This window comes from Echinops telfairi, unplaced genomic scaffold (assembly GCF_000313985.2).
Source record: "Echinops telfairi isolate 266 unplaced genomic scaffold, ASM31398v2 ScPeMD7_7410;HRSCAF=8448, whole genome shotgun sequence".
Lineage (NCBI taxonomy): Eukaryota > Metazoa > Chordata > Mammalia > Afrosoricida > Tenrecidae > Echinops > Echinops telfairi.
The window spans coordinates 4,750,236-4,768,179 of record NW_022111310.1 but is presented as its reverse complement, the minus strand read 5'-3'; the positions used below and the strand labels follow the sequence as shown (position 1 = coordinate 4,768,179).

Here is a 17,944-nt window from a genome sequence, read left to right as displayed (position 1 = left end):
GTGATCCCTTCGACACCTCGTGATCACACAGGCTGATATGTTCTTCCATGTGGACTTCGTTGCTTCTGAGCTAGATGGCCGCTTGTTTACCATCAAGCTTTTAAGACCCCAGACGCTATATCTTTTGATAGCCTGGCACCATCAGCTTTCTTCACCACATTTGCTTATTTACCCACTTTTGTCTTTATCGGTTGTGTCGGGAAGGTGAGCATCATAGAATGCCAATTTAATAGAAGAAAGTATTCTTGCATTGAGGGAGTATTTGAGTGGAGGCCCAATGTCCTTCTGCTACCGTAATACTAAACCTATAAATACAGGCACATAGATCTATTTCCCCATCCTCATATAAATATGTTTGCATATGTACATGTCTTTATCTAGACCTCTATAAATGCCCTTTTCCTCCCAGCTCTTTCCTCTATTTCCCATGATTTTCCTCCTGTCCCACTATCATGCTGAGTCCCCGAGAACAAAGTATTGTGGAGATAATCAGATAGCCATTCTGGTGAAAGATCAGGGTGAAGACAGAAACTACACCAGTGGTTTTTTTTTTTTTTTTAATCATTTTCCAGTGGTTTTAACAGAATTTAATATAAAGAATTAGTGGCTAGGTATTGAAGAATTAAAAAGACAAATGGGAATGGTAAGACATGATGGAAACAACCATCACTGGGACTGGGAGCATAAAAGAAGAAACTAAGAGGAAGGGTTATGTGGAATCAAGAGATGACCCTCTGAAAAGCGGGGACCTCCCCTGCGCTGAAGACCCTATGAGAGTGAGCCCTTTACTTTACAGGGACTCCAGGTGGCTCATGCAGGTTTTCCTATTGGGGCATGATGCTGGCTTTTGTTAGGAAAACTGTCCATTGGAATCACCTGTAACTGCCAGCATGAATTGCTGCTGATGTGAAGAAGTGCAAGGGGTGGCATTGTCACTAAGCGACAAAAGCTACTAGTATGAGTAGCAGTGGAGCTGCACACTTGGCACTAGAGGAACTCAGAGGACGAGAGAGATTACTTTGTTATATGAACAGACAAAGCTATCTTGGAGAGTAGTATCTGAAGAGAGTTTGAGCATGAATATGAGTTTTTCAGCAGACATGACACAGGTCAGGAGCTCATACGAGGACATAGCATTTAAGAAATCTAGAATTAGGTAGTGGAGAGCATGGAACATACTTGGGTCTGCTTATTACTAGTATTGATATAGGAAACTCCTTGTTTCTGGAGTTCAGCTCTGGTCCTCTTGGAATTGTCTTTGGTCAGAGCAAAACTTTTATAAAGATTAATTTAGGGAGTTGTGAGGTGGGGATGGAGGGGACAGAGAATCAAGAGATACTTTGTGAGTAAGATGTTAGTATTTCTCTTCATACAACTTCCTTATTATACCAAGAATTTTAAATCTAGGGTCTCATAAGAATGAGGTTCAATAAATTATGGTTAGGATGTTAGACACTTAGTATACCATTAAATAGAAGTAAATTATCCAAGACTGTTATACTACCACCAAGACATCAAGAAACTTACTATAAATTTAATATGTGTAAGACACTACTAGATGCTAAGCATCCAGAATTAAAGGAAATAATCGCAGCTGGGTGTTGTCTAGTGAGGGAGAGAGAGATTCCTATGATTCTTAAGTCAGTGTCTGATTGTAAATGTGATGAAGGAAGATTTCGTGTAATAGTGTAGTAAGTATATAAAAGTAGCTAATAAGGCATCTTGCATGTGAGTAAGAGGCCCTGATGAAGTGACATTTGTGCCAGAACATAAAAAGTGTAAAGTAACTTGGGCTGAGATGGTGATATTGTGAGCTTAACTGATGAAACATCTTCAGTGTGAAACGTTAGGTTACAGAATGACTGAGAGAAGTTTGGATGCTTGGCTTTCTTTTTACATTCCACACTTTGAAATTGCTTCCTACCAATGATTATCTAACTAATCAGGTTCTGTTAATTAAAAAAAACAAAAAGGTTCCCTTTATTATTTTTTTTCTTTTCAATCATTTTATTGGGGGCTCGTACAATTCCTGTTACAGTCCATTGTGTCAAGCACACTTGTACATTTGTTGCCATCATCATTCTCAAAACCCTTCTTTATTTTCTTTGATAGGATTTTAGAAAATTGGTTGCTACCCCATTGCTCAGAAAAATTGTTTGCATTTTCCTCTGCCAGGATGATTTTTGTCTACTTAACCTTTTAATAAATGAATGTACTTTATTCCTTTATATTTTTGACTTTTGTGTTCGTTTTTGGCATGATTTTTTCCCAACTACTTCTAGATTTTAATATTTTTAGGATATTGCCATCCATTTTTTTCATACAATACATTGTTAATTTGATACACTTACAGAATTCTTGTTAGTTCTTCTGTATTGATGAGTCCTAAATGTATATACATCATTCAGACTTCTGCCTCCAGTGTCACGGTTGTAGGGAGTTGTCTGTTGACCATCTTTGCTTGGAATTAGAGCAGTCACTTAGTGCAGCATATCAAGGGTAGAATTTGTTTTCTGGATCTTTCTTCTTCATCATTTCTAGTGCCATCAACCTCAAAATTCCCAGACATACATATGTATACATTTAAGCATTCCTTATAAATGTCCTGTTCCCTGCAGCCTATAACCTTAGGACCTTACACTTGTTATCTCTTGCCTTGGGTTGCTGCTATATCCATGTAACTGCTGCTTTGTTGATAATCTTGTAGCTCTCATTCTTTTTTCTTTAGTCCACAGAATCATCCACCTGAAAGAAGCTTTCAGTTATGTTACTCCCTTTCCTATAGAAATTCATTGTATTGTCCTTGGCCCCCAACTTTATAATATGGTATTGTTTTACCTTCCCAGCCTCGTCTGTTGTTCTTAGCCCTATTTGATGCCTAGATAGTTCAGAACTTCTTGTATTTGTGATTCCTCGTTACTATATCCTTATTCAACCTTACTGTAGGATTACTGTATATACTCAAGTATAAGCTGACTCGAATATCATCTGAGGCACCAAATTTTACCACAAAGACGGCATTAAAAATGTGCTGAAAAACTCAGCATATACACGAGTATATATGGTATTTTTTCTTTAAAATTGGTTCATTTGGTTAATGTATGATTTTATTTAACCTTCAAGACCAAAAATCCAAATTCACTGCCATAGAGTTGTTTCTGGCTCATAGCAAACCCTCAAGGACAGTGTAGAACTGCCCCTTTGGGTGTCCAAGACTGTACTTCTGTCTGGGAGTAGAAAGCCTCATCTTGCCTGTATTCGCTGGTGCTTTTGTACTATTGACCTTGTGCTTAGCAGCCTAATGCAGACCCTACATTTTTCTAGATAGGACCTAAATAGGCTTTACCTTTGTATATACTGTATTTGAAATGAGTATGTGCTAAATTTAAAATAGTTTATTTTTATTAAAACATTATTTTGAGTTTTTTGAAATATCTGTCAATCTTTGAACCAAAGTTTTATTTGTCTGACTAGAATAAATAAACTGACTCAGTGTTAATCAGATTAAGCCAGTCTTGTTTCAACATTAGGAAAATTAAGCCAGTCTTGTTTCAACATTAGGAAATTGTGACCAGGAGAAATTCGTGATTCTTTTAAGTTAGATGATTAGATAGAGGCAGAGCCAAAGTCTGTGACTGCCATTCAACTAACAACAATGTACTTTAAGACAAAATCTTCAAATGTGTTAGGGTTTTCAAATCTCTTTTCTCTCCAAATTACTCCTAAGTTTATCAGACAAGGTTATAAAGATCTTTATTTTTTGTCCATACAAACAATGTGTAATGAGCTGAGTAGTGGGCACCCTAACTTAATGCCTCTCAACAATACTGATTCTGTAATGAATGGTTTACAGAACTGCCTAAGCCTTGAACACCTGTCTTGATAATTTCTTAATTCTGGAAAGTATTTTTTATTGATCCAATGATTAAGTATTATAAATGAAACAGGCATGGTAAATATAACATTGTAGATGTGTTTATTTTGTTTATTTTTAGCATCAAGCATTGCACGATTCTCTCAAACAATGTGGATCATCTTTTACTTAATTTAACACTGTCTGATATCATGGTCTCCCTGGCAAATGCCTCAACTTTGCAAAAGGATTCTAATTGGATAGAAATGATAAGGAAATTTGTGACAGAAACTCTTGAAGATGGTTCAAAGTTAAATAGTAAGCAGCTGAACAGATTGCTTGGGGTGTCATGGAGGTTAATGCAGATACAACCAAACAGAGGTATGTGGCGCTGCATTGCCCTTATTTAAGAGCGGGAGTTAACAGTCTGTAGCTCAGATCGTTTTTTGCCATGTCAAAGTAAAGAACTGGTTTTAGAGAAATTGGGGTTATTGAAAGCTTTTTAAAAATTATATTTTTCCCTGTTTTAGAGGCTACAGAGACGCTTATCAAGGCAGTATATAGTTTGTATCAACAGAGGGGCCTTCTCCTTCCAGTTCGGACTTTGTTGCTGAAGTTTTTCAGTAAAATTTATCAAAAAGAAGAATTGAAGTCTTACAAAGTCAGGTAAGATCCTTTCTTTTTTTCTCTCTGGCTGAGCTCCTTTGTAGTCTGTTACAATACTTAAATAACCCACACAAACACTAAAACTTTCCAGAGTTGTTTCCAAGTCATCACGACCCTGTATAGAACAGAGTAGAACTACTCCTTAGGGTTTCTGGGACTGTAATCTTAGGGGAGTAGGTAGCTAACTCTTCCTCCTGTGGAGTAGCTGGTGGGTTTGAACCGCCAACCTTGTGGTTAGCAGCCCTTCTAAGTGTTTGGGAAAGGTGATTAAATCATTTTGAAGTTAACAATCCTTTCCCTCCCCCCAATACACCATTTAGATTTCTGAAAAGCTAGAAAGCCAACATTATAAAAAAACAGGCAGAATATTGCCATGGAATTTTTTATGCACGTACCTGAACATAACAGAGCCGTTTTTTACTTATTTTCACACATTCATATTAGCTAAAGGATAATAGAGCAACTTTTTTTAGTGATGTTAACATTCCGTAAATTTGGAATTAGAGCACTAACTCTTAGTGGTATATTGGGCCATGTGGAATGAGAATGAGGGCAGGGGAAGACAAGGTTTCTGGCTCATTTTGGTGCTATCAGTTGAGACAGTCCAGACCACGAGAATGTAATTTTTTGATAGTGTGTGCAATTAATTTGTAACAGTCAGGAGTTGATGCTTGAATAGAAGCTATGTATTCAGGATATTTCCTGTGTAGGCAGTTGCTGGAACACATTTGAGTCCTTACTATGACAGCTGCTTGTCATAATTTGTATCTATTTTTGTAGCACATCGGTAAGGTGCCGTATATACTCGAGTATAAGCCGAGTTTCCCAGCACATTTTAAATGCAGTTTTTGTGGTAAAATTAGGTGCCTCAGTGGATATTCGGGTCTGCTTATACTCCAGTATATGTGGTAAATGCTGTTACGTTTTACAAGAGGAACTGAGGCTCAGGTTAAATAGGTTGGCTGGTGTCATGCATTTCACAGGTAGCAGAACTGGGATGTGAGTTCCCATCTCTCTGACCACCAATGTCCTGCTTAAATCACTAAATTCTCAGAGGAGAGCCAAAGACAACTGTCTCCAGAGTTTAGCTAATATCCTAAAGAACTAAATGAGCCGAGGTTTGAAGCCATTAATATAGGGCCAAACTCCATTGGATGCATCTATGTTAATATGCCCATAATAGTTAACACTTATTAGGATTTAAAAACCAAAACCAAAACTCAACTTCCATTGAGTGAGTCAGTGCTGACTCATAGTAACCATATAGGATAGGGTAGAATTGCCCTTTTGAGTTTCAGAGGGTGTAACTGTTCACAGGAGTAGAAAACTCTTGTCTGTCTTTCTTGGAATGGCTGGTGGTTTTGAACTGGTGATTTCGAATTGCTGGTCTTACGGTTATTAGTCCAACACAGAACCACTACCCAGCCAGGGCTAGTGAGCTTAGTGGTGTACAATTTAGATAGAGCCCACATTACACAAACCTTTTAATTTAGTGGTGGTTATGGTTTGAATTATGTTTCCCTGTATAGATTGGAATTCTAGCACTCACACCTGTGAATAGAGATAAAGTGTAATGCATACAATCACCCCTGTAATGCAGTTTTTAATGTAATGCCGCCAGCTGAAGCCATGCCAATGTAAGGTAGATAACAAACCTCATCACTTTTGAGTTACATGATGAACAGCATAGAGACACATGCAAGCCTACAGATACAAGAGAAGACAGATGCTATCTGGGATGTATAGAAAAATCAGGAACCCTAAAGAATGCTGCTTCTAGAAGCTGGAGTAAACAAGGGCCTTCTCCCTAGAGATAGGTCTTTTGATATTTGAAAATAAGTTTCTGTTCTTCAAGCCTACTTAAGATTTTTTTTTTTTTCCCTTAAGATATTTGTGTATAGCAGCACCAAGAAACTAAGAGTAGTTAAAACCTTGGAAAATCCACATTACTGAGTTCATGAGTTCTGATGATGATATTGCTGAATAAATGATGTTGGCATCTTAGAAACTTTCAGATGTTTTAAGTAAATTTTTTGGTGGATTTGTGGTGTATCTAAGTTTAAAAAAACCTTGTTTTGTATTTATTACACTTATCTTTTAAAAAATATATTTTGTTCTTCTCTTGGCCTTAGATATCGTAGTAGAGTGGTGTCCCGATGGCTGGCAGGCTTACCATTGCAACTTGCTCATCTTGGCTGCCGAAACCCCGAGCTCTCAACACAGCTGATTGAGATCATTCATACTGCTGCCGCACGAGCAAATAAAGAATTACTAAAAAGTTTACAGGCGACTGCTCTCCGGATCTATGGTAGGCTTTCATAGTTTACTGGTGTAGGGTTTACCCTGATTTAGGAGAGACATTTTTAAGGGGAGCTCCTTAGGTCTGCCTATTCTTTAATTGGAGTTGGTTAAATTGCCAGAATGAAACATCAAAGCACATTAATTTTCAATAGGAAACATTTGTTGGAATAGCTTTAGAAGAATGGTCTTAAGTGCTTGGATTATGTCTTAAACCTCCTGCTATTCACAAATTCAAAATTAATTATGTACTTAAAATTATTTTGAAGCATGATGGCAAGACAATATTAGTTATTACTTACAAATGAAGAACTTGTATGAATTTCAGGTATTAATGGAATTCATTACAGAAAATCCCAACTCATGGGTTTCCAGTTTGATAACTCTTGTATATTGATTCTGAGACAATAAGTTGGTTCTGACAAGTTAGTGCCTTTTATTAGTAATCTCTGTATAAACGTGAGTGAACATCTGAGAATTATAACATTAGTAAATTATGTACTACAACATTGTACGTAGTATATACCACTGACAATAGATACACAAAAAACAGGTGGTCATAAGAACAATTCTCTGTAAATTGTAAGTTGGGGACTATTTTGTTTCATTTGTGTCTGGAACTGACTTAGTCTTTAATATGTAAAAAATCAAAAGCATATCAAAATATAAAAATATTTTAAAAACATATGTTGAGTCGATTCCAACTCATAGTAATTTAATAGGATAGTCTAGCACTGCCATAGGATTTCTAAGGTGGTACTCTACAGAAACAGACCTGCCTCTTATTGTTCCCTTGGAGTAGCGGATGGGTTTGAACTACCAACATTGTGGTTGGCAGCTAAGCTCTTGACCACTGTGCCACCAAGGCGCCTTCAGTAAAAGCATACACTGGTGTTGGAGGTAGTCGGTGTAGGGGATGGGAAGGGATGATAGTGGGTCACATATTGGGCTGCTGACCACAAAGTCAGCAGTTTGAAACCACCAGCTGCCCTGCAGGAGGTAGATGAGCTTACCTGTTCCCGTACAGATTTGGTAGCTCAGAGGCAGTTCTACTCTGTCCTATGAGGTCACTATGAGTTGGAGTCAGCTATATGGCAAGGAATTTGGGTTTAATTGTGTGTGTGTAAAGCAGCCATAGTGGTACAGTGCTTAAAGTGCTCAGCTGCCAAACTGAAAGGTTGGTGTTTTGAATTCACTAACCACTAGGTGGGGAAAGGTTATGGCAGTCTGTTACTGTAAAGAGTTAAACCCTTGATAACCCCGTGGGGCAGTTTCCATTCTGTCTTACAGGATCTCCATGAGTTGGAATTGACTTAACAGCAATATGTTTGGTTTTTTGGTATAGTTGGATACATAGATAATCAAATACTAAAAGATTCTGTACAGTTCTGTAAGACACTACAATTAAAAGTGTACAGTACATTTTAATATAGTGACAAGTTTGTGCAACCACTGCCCCATGTAATTTCAGAATCTTTTATCATCCCCAAGAGAACTACATTATTAAATGAATGATTATGTTCACTGTTGTACTTTAAGAAAATGTGTAGCATCTTAAGAAATGCAAATATATCCTTTATGTTAAAACTTGTTTCCTGTGTCTACCTTACTAGATCCACAGGAAGGCACTGTGGTGATTCTCCCACCAGAGTCTCAGCAACGCTTGATTCAGCTTGTGTATTTTCTACCCAGCTTGCCTGCTGATTTGCTTTCTCGGTTAAGTCGCTGCTGTATCATGGGAAGACTTAGTTCAAGTTTGGCTGCCATGCTTATTGGGATACTGCACATGAGGTAGCATACTTTCATGAGCTGCATTTTACCTGTATAATTGTTCCTGGCCTCTTTTACTAGTCCTGTGTGAATACAGAAGACATTTAAAGCCACTCACTGCTCTACTACGTGTTGCCATTAAGTCACTTTCAATGTAGTTGTGAAATTATACACAGTGAGGCATTTGCTAGTTGTACATTTTTTGTGTAACTCGGTGATATTGATTGCATTCTTGCTGTTGTGCAACCATTATTGCTTTTTCCAAATGGTTTTACCACATGTAGCATACACTCAGTAGCCCCTAAGCAAGACTTAACCGTTTCCCTCACCTCTGATCACCAGTAAAACCCTCGTCATTTTTATGTATATATATGCTTATTTAAGTGAGAAAGTACAGTATTTGTCTTTCTGCAACTTTGTTCAGCATGTTTTCAAGGTTCATCACGAGGACTTCATTTCTCTGTCTGAAGTAGTACTCATGTATTTATAAAGCAGTTTCTTTATCCTGTCATCTGTTGATAGGCAATCTGGTTTCTACCTTTCACTACTGTGAAAAGTGATGTAGTGAACATTGGTATTCAGGCTTTTGCTTATATTTCTTCTTTCACTTCTGTGTATGGACCTTGGATTAGGACTGCTGGGTTATATTGGTAGATCTGTGCTTAAATTTTTGAAGGCCAAACTTTTCTACATCGGATATCCCAGATTACATTCCAATGAGAAATGAATGAGAGTTTGGTTTCTGCACCATCTCACCAACACTTTTTTTCTGTTTCCTTTTTAAATCATTGCCATTCTAATGGGAATGAGATGGGTTTTCATTGGTGTCTATACTGGCAGATACTATCTCGCATGCTTCCTGTGCTTGTTGATGAGATACTTGTTCAAGTGCTTTGCTTATCCCCTCTCCCCAAACTGGCTTTATTTATTTAAAAAATTTAGAAGCCCCAATAAATTGATTAATTAAAAAAAAAAAAATTTAGAACCGTTTTATTGCCACTTCATCCACATAAACAATTTAATAGTTCAATCATATCAAGAATTGTACAATCTTTATCACAATCCATTTTAGAACATTTTCTTTACTCATTGTTAAACACACATATATATGTATATGTATATATATGTATATATATATATTCCAATTTTGGCAAAAACAAAACATTTTCCAGTTTTAACAACTTTTATATGTATGATCATTCTTATGGTTATATTCTTTGTGTGGTACAACCATTGTTGATATCCGTCTCCAAATTATTCCACCATCATTAACATAAACTCAATGCCCCCCTAAGCAAAATCTGTACCTCCTTCACCCATGGCAACCATAGGTCGCTTTTTTTAGTAGTTTTCTTGATATAATATTCACATATCATACACTTCCATAGTTAAATTGGTCGTTGCTGCTTTTCATACCACCCTCTGGTTGTGTCTCCTACTTCCATCTCTCCCACCCCCACCCCTACTGATCGCTCCTTGGTTGTCATCTTGGCTGCCTCTTCTTTCTCTCCTTTCCCTGACCATTGATCATCCCTAGAATGTGGTGCTGGCCCTCTGTTATTTTTTCCCCATAGCATTTTTATTGGCACACAGTTTACGTATACAATTGAATATTTCAATCGGTCATCTCAAGGGGATTTGTACAATCAGCACCATATCTATATTAGAGTAACCCCTCCTCCCAAATGGTTAAATCGCCTTTAAACTGAGTTGTGCAATCATGATTAGTTCTAGTGCTCCCTCCCCCTTTCCCCTTTCATTATTTACTCCCCCAATCCCTTTTCCCTATTGCCCACCCCCCACCATGCATTCCCTATAACACCTTGTATCAGTTATTATTATACCTGTACTCCTCCTGTGCTTCACAACTGCGAAACCCAACAGAAGACAATGGAAAACAAATCGTAAGGTGGTAAGGGTAAGATCATATTAATATAAAGACAAAAATACAAATAATGCGTGAGAGGGAGAAAAACCCCAGTAACATTAAAGAAGCCAGGGGAGATGGAACAACTAAGAGATGCTTGCATCCAGAACAAATTCAAGTCTTGTCCATGATGAGGTCAACTGGCCAAGTATCGAGTTCGATCCAGTATACAGTATATACTTGTGTATAAGCCGAGTTTTTCAGCACATTTTTCAATTTTTGTGGTAAAATTAGGTGCCGCGGCTGATATTTGGGTTGGCTTATACTCGAGTACATACAGTAATAAGATTACTATGGTTTCTGCCTATAGTAAAGTAAGGCTGTTGGGCACTCTTGCTTTTGTGGCTAAAGCGAATCTGCCAGCAGCTCTGTATAGATACTTTGCAGGTGGGTTTTGGGTGCTGACTGTCCTCCAGAGCCTTCTACAACTTGGGTGTTCATAATTTTAGCTCTGATACGTTTCACTACATTCATATTTTTAATTGACAACTTTGGATCACACAGGCTGGTGTGCTCCTTCCATGTGGTCTTAGTTGACTCCTTACTTAGGTGGCTGCTTGTTTGAATACAAGCCTTTAAGACCCCAGACACTGTTCCTATTGATAGCCAGGCACCAACTACTTTCTTCACCACACTTTGCTGTAGCACCTTTATCTTTGGTGATCATTTCATGAAGGTGAGTATTGAGCCTGGCCATTATATAGGAACTAATTATTAAGTTGGAGCTAGGATTCACTGTGAGCCCAGAACTCATTCCTGGATCTATGCTTTTATGTATATATAATACATATAATTTGTTGGAACTGGGGAATTACTACATATGTCATATTGTTCCATAGTTCAATCATGTCAAGCCTATTTGTATAATTGCTTTCTCAATCTGTCTCCAAATGTACTTTTTCTTCCTGGGCTTATTGATTCCATCTCTCTTTTTTTTAAATCATTTTATTGGGGCCTCATACAACTCTTTATCACAATCCATACATCCATCCATTGTGTCAAGCACATTTGTACATTTGTTGCCATCATCATTCTCAAAGCATTTGCTCTCTGCTTGAGCCCTTGGTATCATATCATTTTTTCCACTCCCTCCTCGCTCCCCTTCCCTCATGAACCCTTGATAATTTATAAATTATTATTATTTTGTCACCATCTCTTTCTTATCTCCCCCAACCTTCTGTTGCCCCTCCCCCCAAACGCTTATGTTTTCTTTCCCTGTGGGCTCAACATCCCCAGTTTCATTTACTGATAAACCAACTCAGCTTTGAGAGGGTGACCCCCAATGTTGGTGCACCTCACCTCTGAGATGTACCCTAATATACACAAGCATAAGCAAAATATAACAGAGTGCTGTCTCAAGATTGCTGGAATAATACATCTCATAATACAGCCTCCAGAGGCTTGATGTAGCAAAATCTAGTTTGTCTGGCCACCAACAAACAGTACATCGCTCTTTTACAGCTGCCTTTTGTTTCCTAAGATACCATTGTGTTTTCTGGCTTAAGTCCTCAGGTTACAAATGTGTCTGAGGTAGCTTCCAGTTCATCTAGTGGCGTTCCCGTATGGGGGGTGGGGGTGGTGTTTAATTAATGCAGCTTCTGGAGCATGACATGTGCCCCAAGGATGTAGACTTCAGTGTCCCAGTACTCTACAACACCCTACTTATGTTCCTGGAATACCCCCAGGTGACCTAGGTCAATTCTGCCCATCTGCTACACGCTACTAAAGACCTGTCCCTCCTAATGTTCCCAAGAGGATCTTCAATGTCTCCTCTCTTCTCTTGGAGGTTAACCCACACTTCCCTCCCCTCTACTCACATGCCCCTGTTAGCTCAAACTTGACCAACTCCCCTCCCCATTTTCCTGCTGCCCCTCCCATCAGTAAGCCACATCCCTCTTAAAGGGCTGCCTCCCTCTCTGGGAGACCTCACCACCTGGCTACCACTCAGTCAATAGCTTCTCTTCACCACCACCCCCCACCCCCGCCACACACACTCTGTGCATGTGATCCCAGCTGTTGTGATCCTGTGCTTTCTGGTTAAGTGTCTTAGACTATACTGACCTGGAGTGAATGGTGTGTGATTGTTCATTGACACTTTACCAGGTCTGCCTCTTTATCAGGTTGTCTGGTGCCTGACCAGAAGACTGGATGCCCTGCAAGCTTGAGCTTGTGCCCATTCTGCTGCTTGCTCTTAGTACAGTGAACTCAGACAGTATTTGTCCTTTTGTGCTTGACTACCGTCCCTCAGCATAATGTCTTCCAGGTCCCTCCACGACTTGAGGTGTTTCATGGTTTCATTGCTGTTTTTTTAGGGATGTGTACTATTCCATTGTGTGTATGTACTAGAGTTTTTAATCCACTCTTTTATTGATAGCCTGTTTCCAGCTTCTTGCTATTGTGAACTGCCCTTTGCCCATTTTTGATTGAGCTGTTTCTCATTTGATGTTCATATTTAATTTTAATGCAACAATTATAACTCTTCTCACTGAGTAAGGCTGAGTTCACTACCTGTTTTATGAGTTTAGTGCTTTGTGTAGATAGCTTGGCGTAAGGGCTGGTAGGATTATAAGTTAAGCAGGGAGCAGCAGGGAGAATAGTACGATTAAAATAGTGTCATGGAATTGTGGTTCAGACCGTCTGCCCAGTAGTCTTTTTTTTTTTTCCCCCCAGTATTTTTAATGTCAACTTTTGGGAACATTGTTTTAGCTCTCAGGTATATCACAGAGGGTCATAATCTTAAATATCTGAAATGTTTATTTCCCATGTTTCTCTTTATTAGAAATTAAAATATCCTGCTTTTAGTCTAGTTTAAACATTTAGTAATGACAGGCCTTTAAAAAATTAAATTATTTACTTAGCTGTATACAGTCAGTGGAAGGGGGCATTAAGAGAGTTTGTGGATATTTTTTATTATCTCTTATTTCCACTTTTTCACAGACTTTCTGAAGCCCACCTAACACGTAACCTTTGTGTAACTCATGGTTTTGTCTTCATTAGCTTCCGGTAGAGGGCACTCTGTTCCTGTGATTTAACTCTAGTAAGGAAGATGCTTTCTCACCGATTCCCTTCAAAGCTGCATTTAAGTCTGTCAGCAAATCTTCTGATCCACTTGGGCGTATATTATTTTTGACAAGGATATTTGAGAGTCTTGCTTTTGTTTTCTTTTTGTGGAGCTAGGTGGTAAAATTGGGAAAATAGCTTTAATTCCCAAATAGAGATAATAAATGTTCATAATCATTCAATAAAAAGCAGCTTTCCATTGAATTTAGGAATTCACTGAGTTAAAATTTATTATTTTGGTATTTGTTCAGAATTTACTAATAGAATTTCCTACTTATAGATGTATTCTCTAATTGACTTTTTAAAAAAGAAAACAGAATCAGGACTTTGGAGCTTTTAAGGTTGATGGCATTAGTTTTACTTCCTCTGGGTTCAGAACTTAATAATGTTTGTTTTCTTCAGATGAATGCTGAGTTATTTCACATCTTGGTTTTTGCCTCTAGTCTGTGTATAAAATAACCAACCTCTTGATCATCTCCCGTCTACTATGAACATTATTCTTGCTTCTCAGTCTCATTCATGTGCAGCGTTGTCATATTCCCTAAGTTAATCCTTAAATTGTGTTTAGGTAAAGTTTGTGGAGGAAGCTAGTTTCTCGATTTTTGTTGCACTAATTGGCCTTTGAGGTCAGCTCCAGCATAATTTTTTAGTTGTGACATCTGCTGTTGTAGCAGAGGCTGTGGCTCAGCAGGCTGCCCCACAGAGTCCCCGTCTTCTCCACGTGTGCAAGGCCCATCTGCTAGGATCTGTTACTTTACTCTCAGGTTGTCAATACTGGACTCAGTTGCTGCTCCTTCCTTTCTTTTTACCACCCTTTTATAGTTCCTTGCAGTTTGTGTTTAATGTGTGATATGTATATAGTTCCACAGTCATGTCTGTGTCCTCTCTCAGTCCGTATCCGTCCTGTCCTTGTTCTTTTGGTAACCAGGCATACTGTTACGTAAATCTCTTGAGGGAGGAGTTGCATGAACTAAGACTTTTTAATTGAGGTTTCAGTAGGGTGATTATTGATCTGGTATCTGGAACTGTTCGGTTTACTCCTTGGGTCAGCATAATTCACATAGAACTTTCACCTGGGGGGTATCCTGGTATGGACAATATAGATGGTTGTCAGAGTGTCTCGGAACAGTAGATAAACTATCATTTACTCCAAACGGACTCATGAAATCGGTGTCCTGCCCATTTTAGTCACTGGATTCCATTCTTCCTGTTCTCACTGGATTCAAGAGGAAGTTATTTTTCTAAATCAAGGTTTTGTATTCCTTTTCCCTGAGCATTCACTGTGATTATTTTAATTTTTTTAAATACCACTTAACTAGGGATATCCCTTCACCCCTTGATGATATCATCTGTCATCCTTGGGATGATACTCAGTAGGGGTCTTTCCACTATTTCTCATCTTCTAATTTTAAGGATATTAGTAAACTGAAATACAGTGATTATAATGGGGAAAAATAGTGTTACAGTTGAATTAGAACTGCCTAATTTTGTCTGACATTTTTTTCAGGTGGCTGTGATGAAACAGGTAATCTTAACTGTTGAATCTGCTCATTCTCAGCCCTTTTGTAGTATCCATGGGGACGTCTGCTCTCTATTCCTAGCCTTTCCTTTAAGAGGAGATTTTAGAGGTGTCACTGGAAACTGATCTCATAGCAGAAACCAAATAATACTCATTCAATGAGAAGCTGCTTTACAGTTAGCTATTCCCATAAGCCCCTCTCCAAGACCTTACTTAGCAGCACTATTGTGCAAATAGACCTAGTTACAGCTTTACTAAGTATTGGAACACAGTTCTTTCTTTCTTATAGCAGCTTTAAACAGAACTATTCTTTGCTTAATTAAGATCCTTTTGCTTAAGTTAGACAGCTAGAGCTTGTTTAAACTTAATTGCTGAGGCATGTCTGTGAAAACCAAATGTGTAACAACGTAGCAGCTGGACCTACTGCTGAGTAGTAGAACTTCATTTCTACTTCTTGGGGAGCCTTCTAATAGATGGAGATTTTCTAAGTTCCACCACATATATAGGCCAACTGTTTGCTTTTTTACTAAACTGTAAGTGTAAAGCTTTAGTATATGTTGAAGTTTTTGTGGTTCCAGAGTCCTAGTATATAACCATAAAACAATACCAATGATGAGTTTTGTTCTAAGCTATTAAATGAGAGAAAGCAGTTGTATACCATTCTTACCTTGGTCACTTTGGTAATAGCTCTCCCGTTGTCTCTTACAGATCATCATTTTCTGGATGGAACTATTCCGTTAAAAACGGGTTAATGAGTGATGCAGATTATTTTAGCTTCTTATTTTCAACACTGACAGGTAACCATATTTACTTGCCAGATTAATAATAATAAACGGAAGTCTTTGAAGGAATATTTGTACCCTATTACAATGTCAGACAGGTTGGCACACAAATTCCTCTCTGAATCTCTCGTAATTGGCAAAACCTTGAGTATTTGACGGTTGCATAATTGTATTTTCATTTCCTCCTTAGCTTTCTTAAGATATTTCTTATTGCTTATGGGGAACTGTATGTGACTGTTTCAGAAAGAGGGAGATAATCCATTGTATACTTAAAACATTTGGTTCAGAGACTATCTTTTTATTTATTTGAGAATATCTATTTTTAAACACTTAACATTTTCAACTTTAAATGAGGAGCATAGGAGCATCCAATTTCCATTAACCATATTCTACATGCCATTACCTTCAAAGCAAAATTACTAAAATGAGCCTAGACATTTCATGTTAGGTCTATAATTATTCACCTTTTTTCATCTGATGGTACTGTTTCAACATTTCCATTTTATGCTTGAATGATTTTTTGAGAATATCTGATTTTAAGTTAGGAAATATTAATTAGCATTTAAAAATTTTAACAGGTTCTGATATGAAATTAAATCAAGCAAGATAAGTATTTTTAAAATAAGAACTTTTATATGTTGATTTAAGTTTTTAGGGTATATATTTGGGGTGGGTATACTTTAGGTTAGTGCTTGTCAAAAGGCTTCTGAAGGGTGTTAGACCAGGGAGAGTAGTGTGATGTCTGCTCGTCAGCCTATTTGGAAGTAGGGTGATCATAATTATCAAACCAGATAGCTGGGCAATGAATGTACAAATGCGCTTTACACAATTGATGTATGTATGGATTGTGATAAGAGTTGTATGAGCCCCTAATGAAATGATTAAAAAAAAACCAGATAGCTAATATCAAACCAGACAAATAATATTCTGGTGATTCTGAGAGCTGCTTCTCAGAAGGAACTTTGGCAAGTTGACCATGTAGATTAGCCTCAGTAATAGTAGTGACAAGAGAGTCCGAACTTTAGTTAAATAAGGTGTAATTGATGAAATGCAAGTATGGTCCCAAACTCCTCTTGTCCCCTGTACTTAGACAGCAATTTAAAAATACGAAGCTTAGTGTTTATGGAAAATGAGTGCACTGCTCTTACTTGATCATTTGCTTTTTAAATCTATTACAATTTGGAAGAGTTAGGCCTTTCACCTTTTTAAATTATAAAACCTGCAGTACCTGCTTGCTGTATGAGTGATTGAATCATAACACATTTTTTGTGTACATAATTATATTAAATTCCTCCATTGCTAGCATTTTATTAAAGCAGGCACTCGGGGAAAATGGAGCTTTAAAAAGTTTTACTTGATAGCACATATCACTGGTTTTTAAAAATTAGTTTTTAAAACTTTGATTGGCTTTCTTTCTGCTTTCATTAGGGTTTTCAAAGGAGGAGCTGACCTGGCTTCAGAGCCTGCGCGGTGTCCGTCATGTCGTGCAGACACAGCTTTCCCCAGTGCTTCTCTACCTCACGGACTTGGATCAGTTTTTACATCATTGGGACGTAACTGAGGTGACGCCCGTTTAGAAATTAACAGATAGTTACTGAATTCATGAAATCTGCGTCTTGTACAGATTTTTTAGAAGTAGAGAGTAATGTCGGATAAGACCCCTATACTTATAATACTGGGTAGGAGATGTATGTTTTCAAGAGAGAGTAGTTCAGGGATAACCTGTGCCACTGGTTTTTGTTGTTCGTTGGTTCTGGCTCGTGTCACGCCTAGTTAGTAGAATAGAATCAATCAGTAATCAGAATGATCGAGACACGTTTGTTTGTTTTTAAGTCTAGCATAAGACAGGTCCATCAATTTAAAAGAGGACAATCTTCATAGAAAAGAATTTCTTAGATCTTGAAGGATGAGTAAGATTTAAACAATTTGATTGAGTGTATTAGTTTCCTTAGGGCAATAGCAAACTGGGATAAACTATAGAAATAGTGCGATCACGTGGTGTCGAAGGGATCAGGTATAAGGCATCATCAGAACAAAGTTGTTACCATAGTGAATGACGGGGAGAGTGC

The 17,944-nt window shown here is 37.9% G+C and overlaps 1 protein-coding gene across 3 annotated transcripts in view; it reads left to right on the top strand.

Moving 5' to 3' along the window:
• The window catches only part of TEX10 (testis expressed 10), a 31,452-nt gene that overhangs the window by 6,124 nt on the left and 7,384 nt on the right, over nt 1-17,944 (top strand). For all 3 annotated transcript variants that reach the window (XM_045296563.1, XM_004710982.3, XM_045296564.1), the window contains exons 5-10: nt 3,996-4,234; nt 4,384-4,519; nt 6,652-6,827; nt 8,431-8,608; nt 15,802-15,890; nt 17,304-17,437. In XM_045296563.1, the coding sequence (XP_045152498.1) occupies nt 3,996-4,234; nt 4,384-4,519; nt 6,652-6,827; nt 8,431-8,608; nt 15,802-15,890; nt 17,304-17,437 (952 nt within the window). The remainder of the gene's footprint in view (nt 1-3,995; nt 4,235-4,383; nt 4,520-6,651; nt 6,828-8,430; nt 8,609-15,801; nt 15,891-17,303; nt 17,438-17,944) is intronic.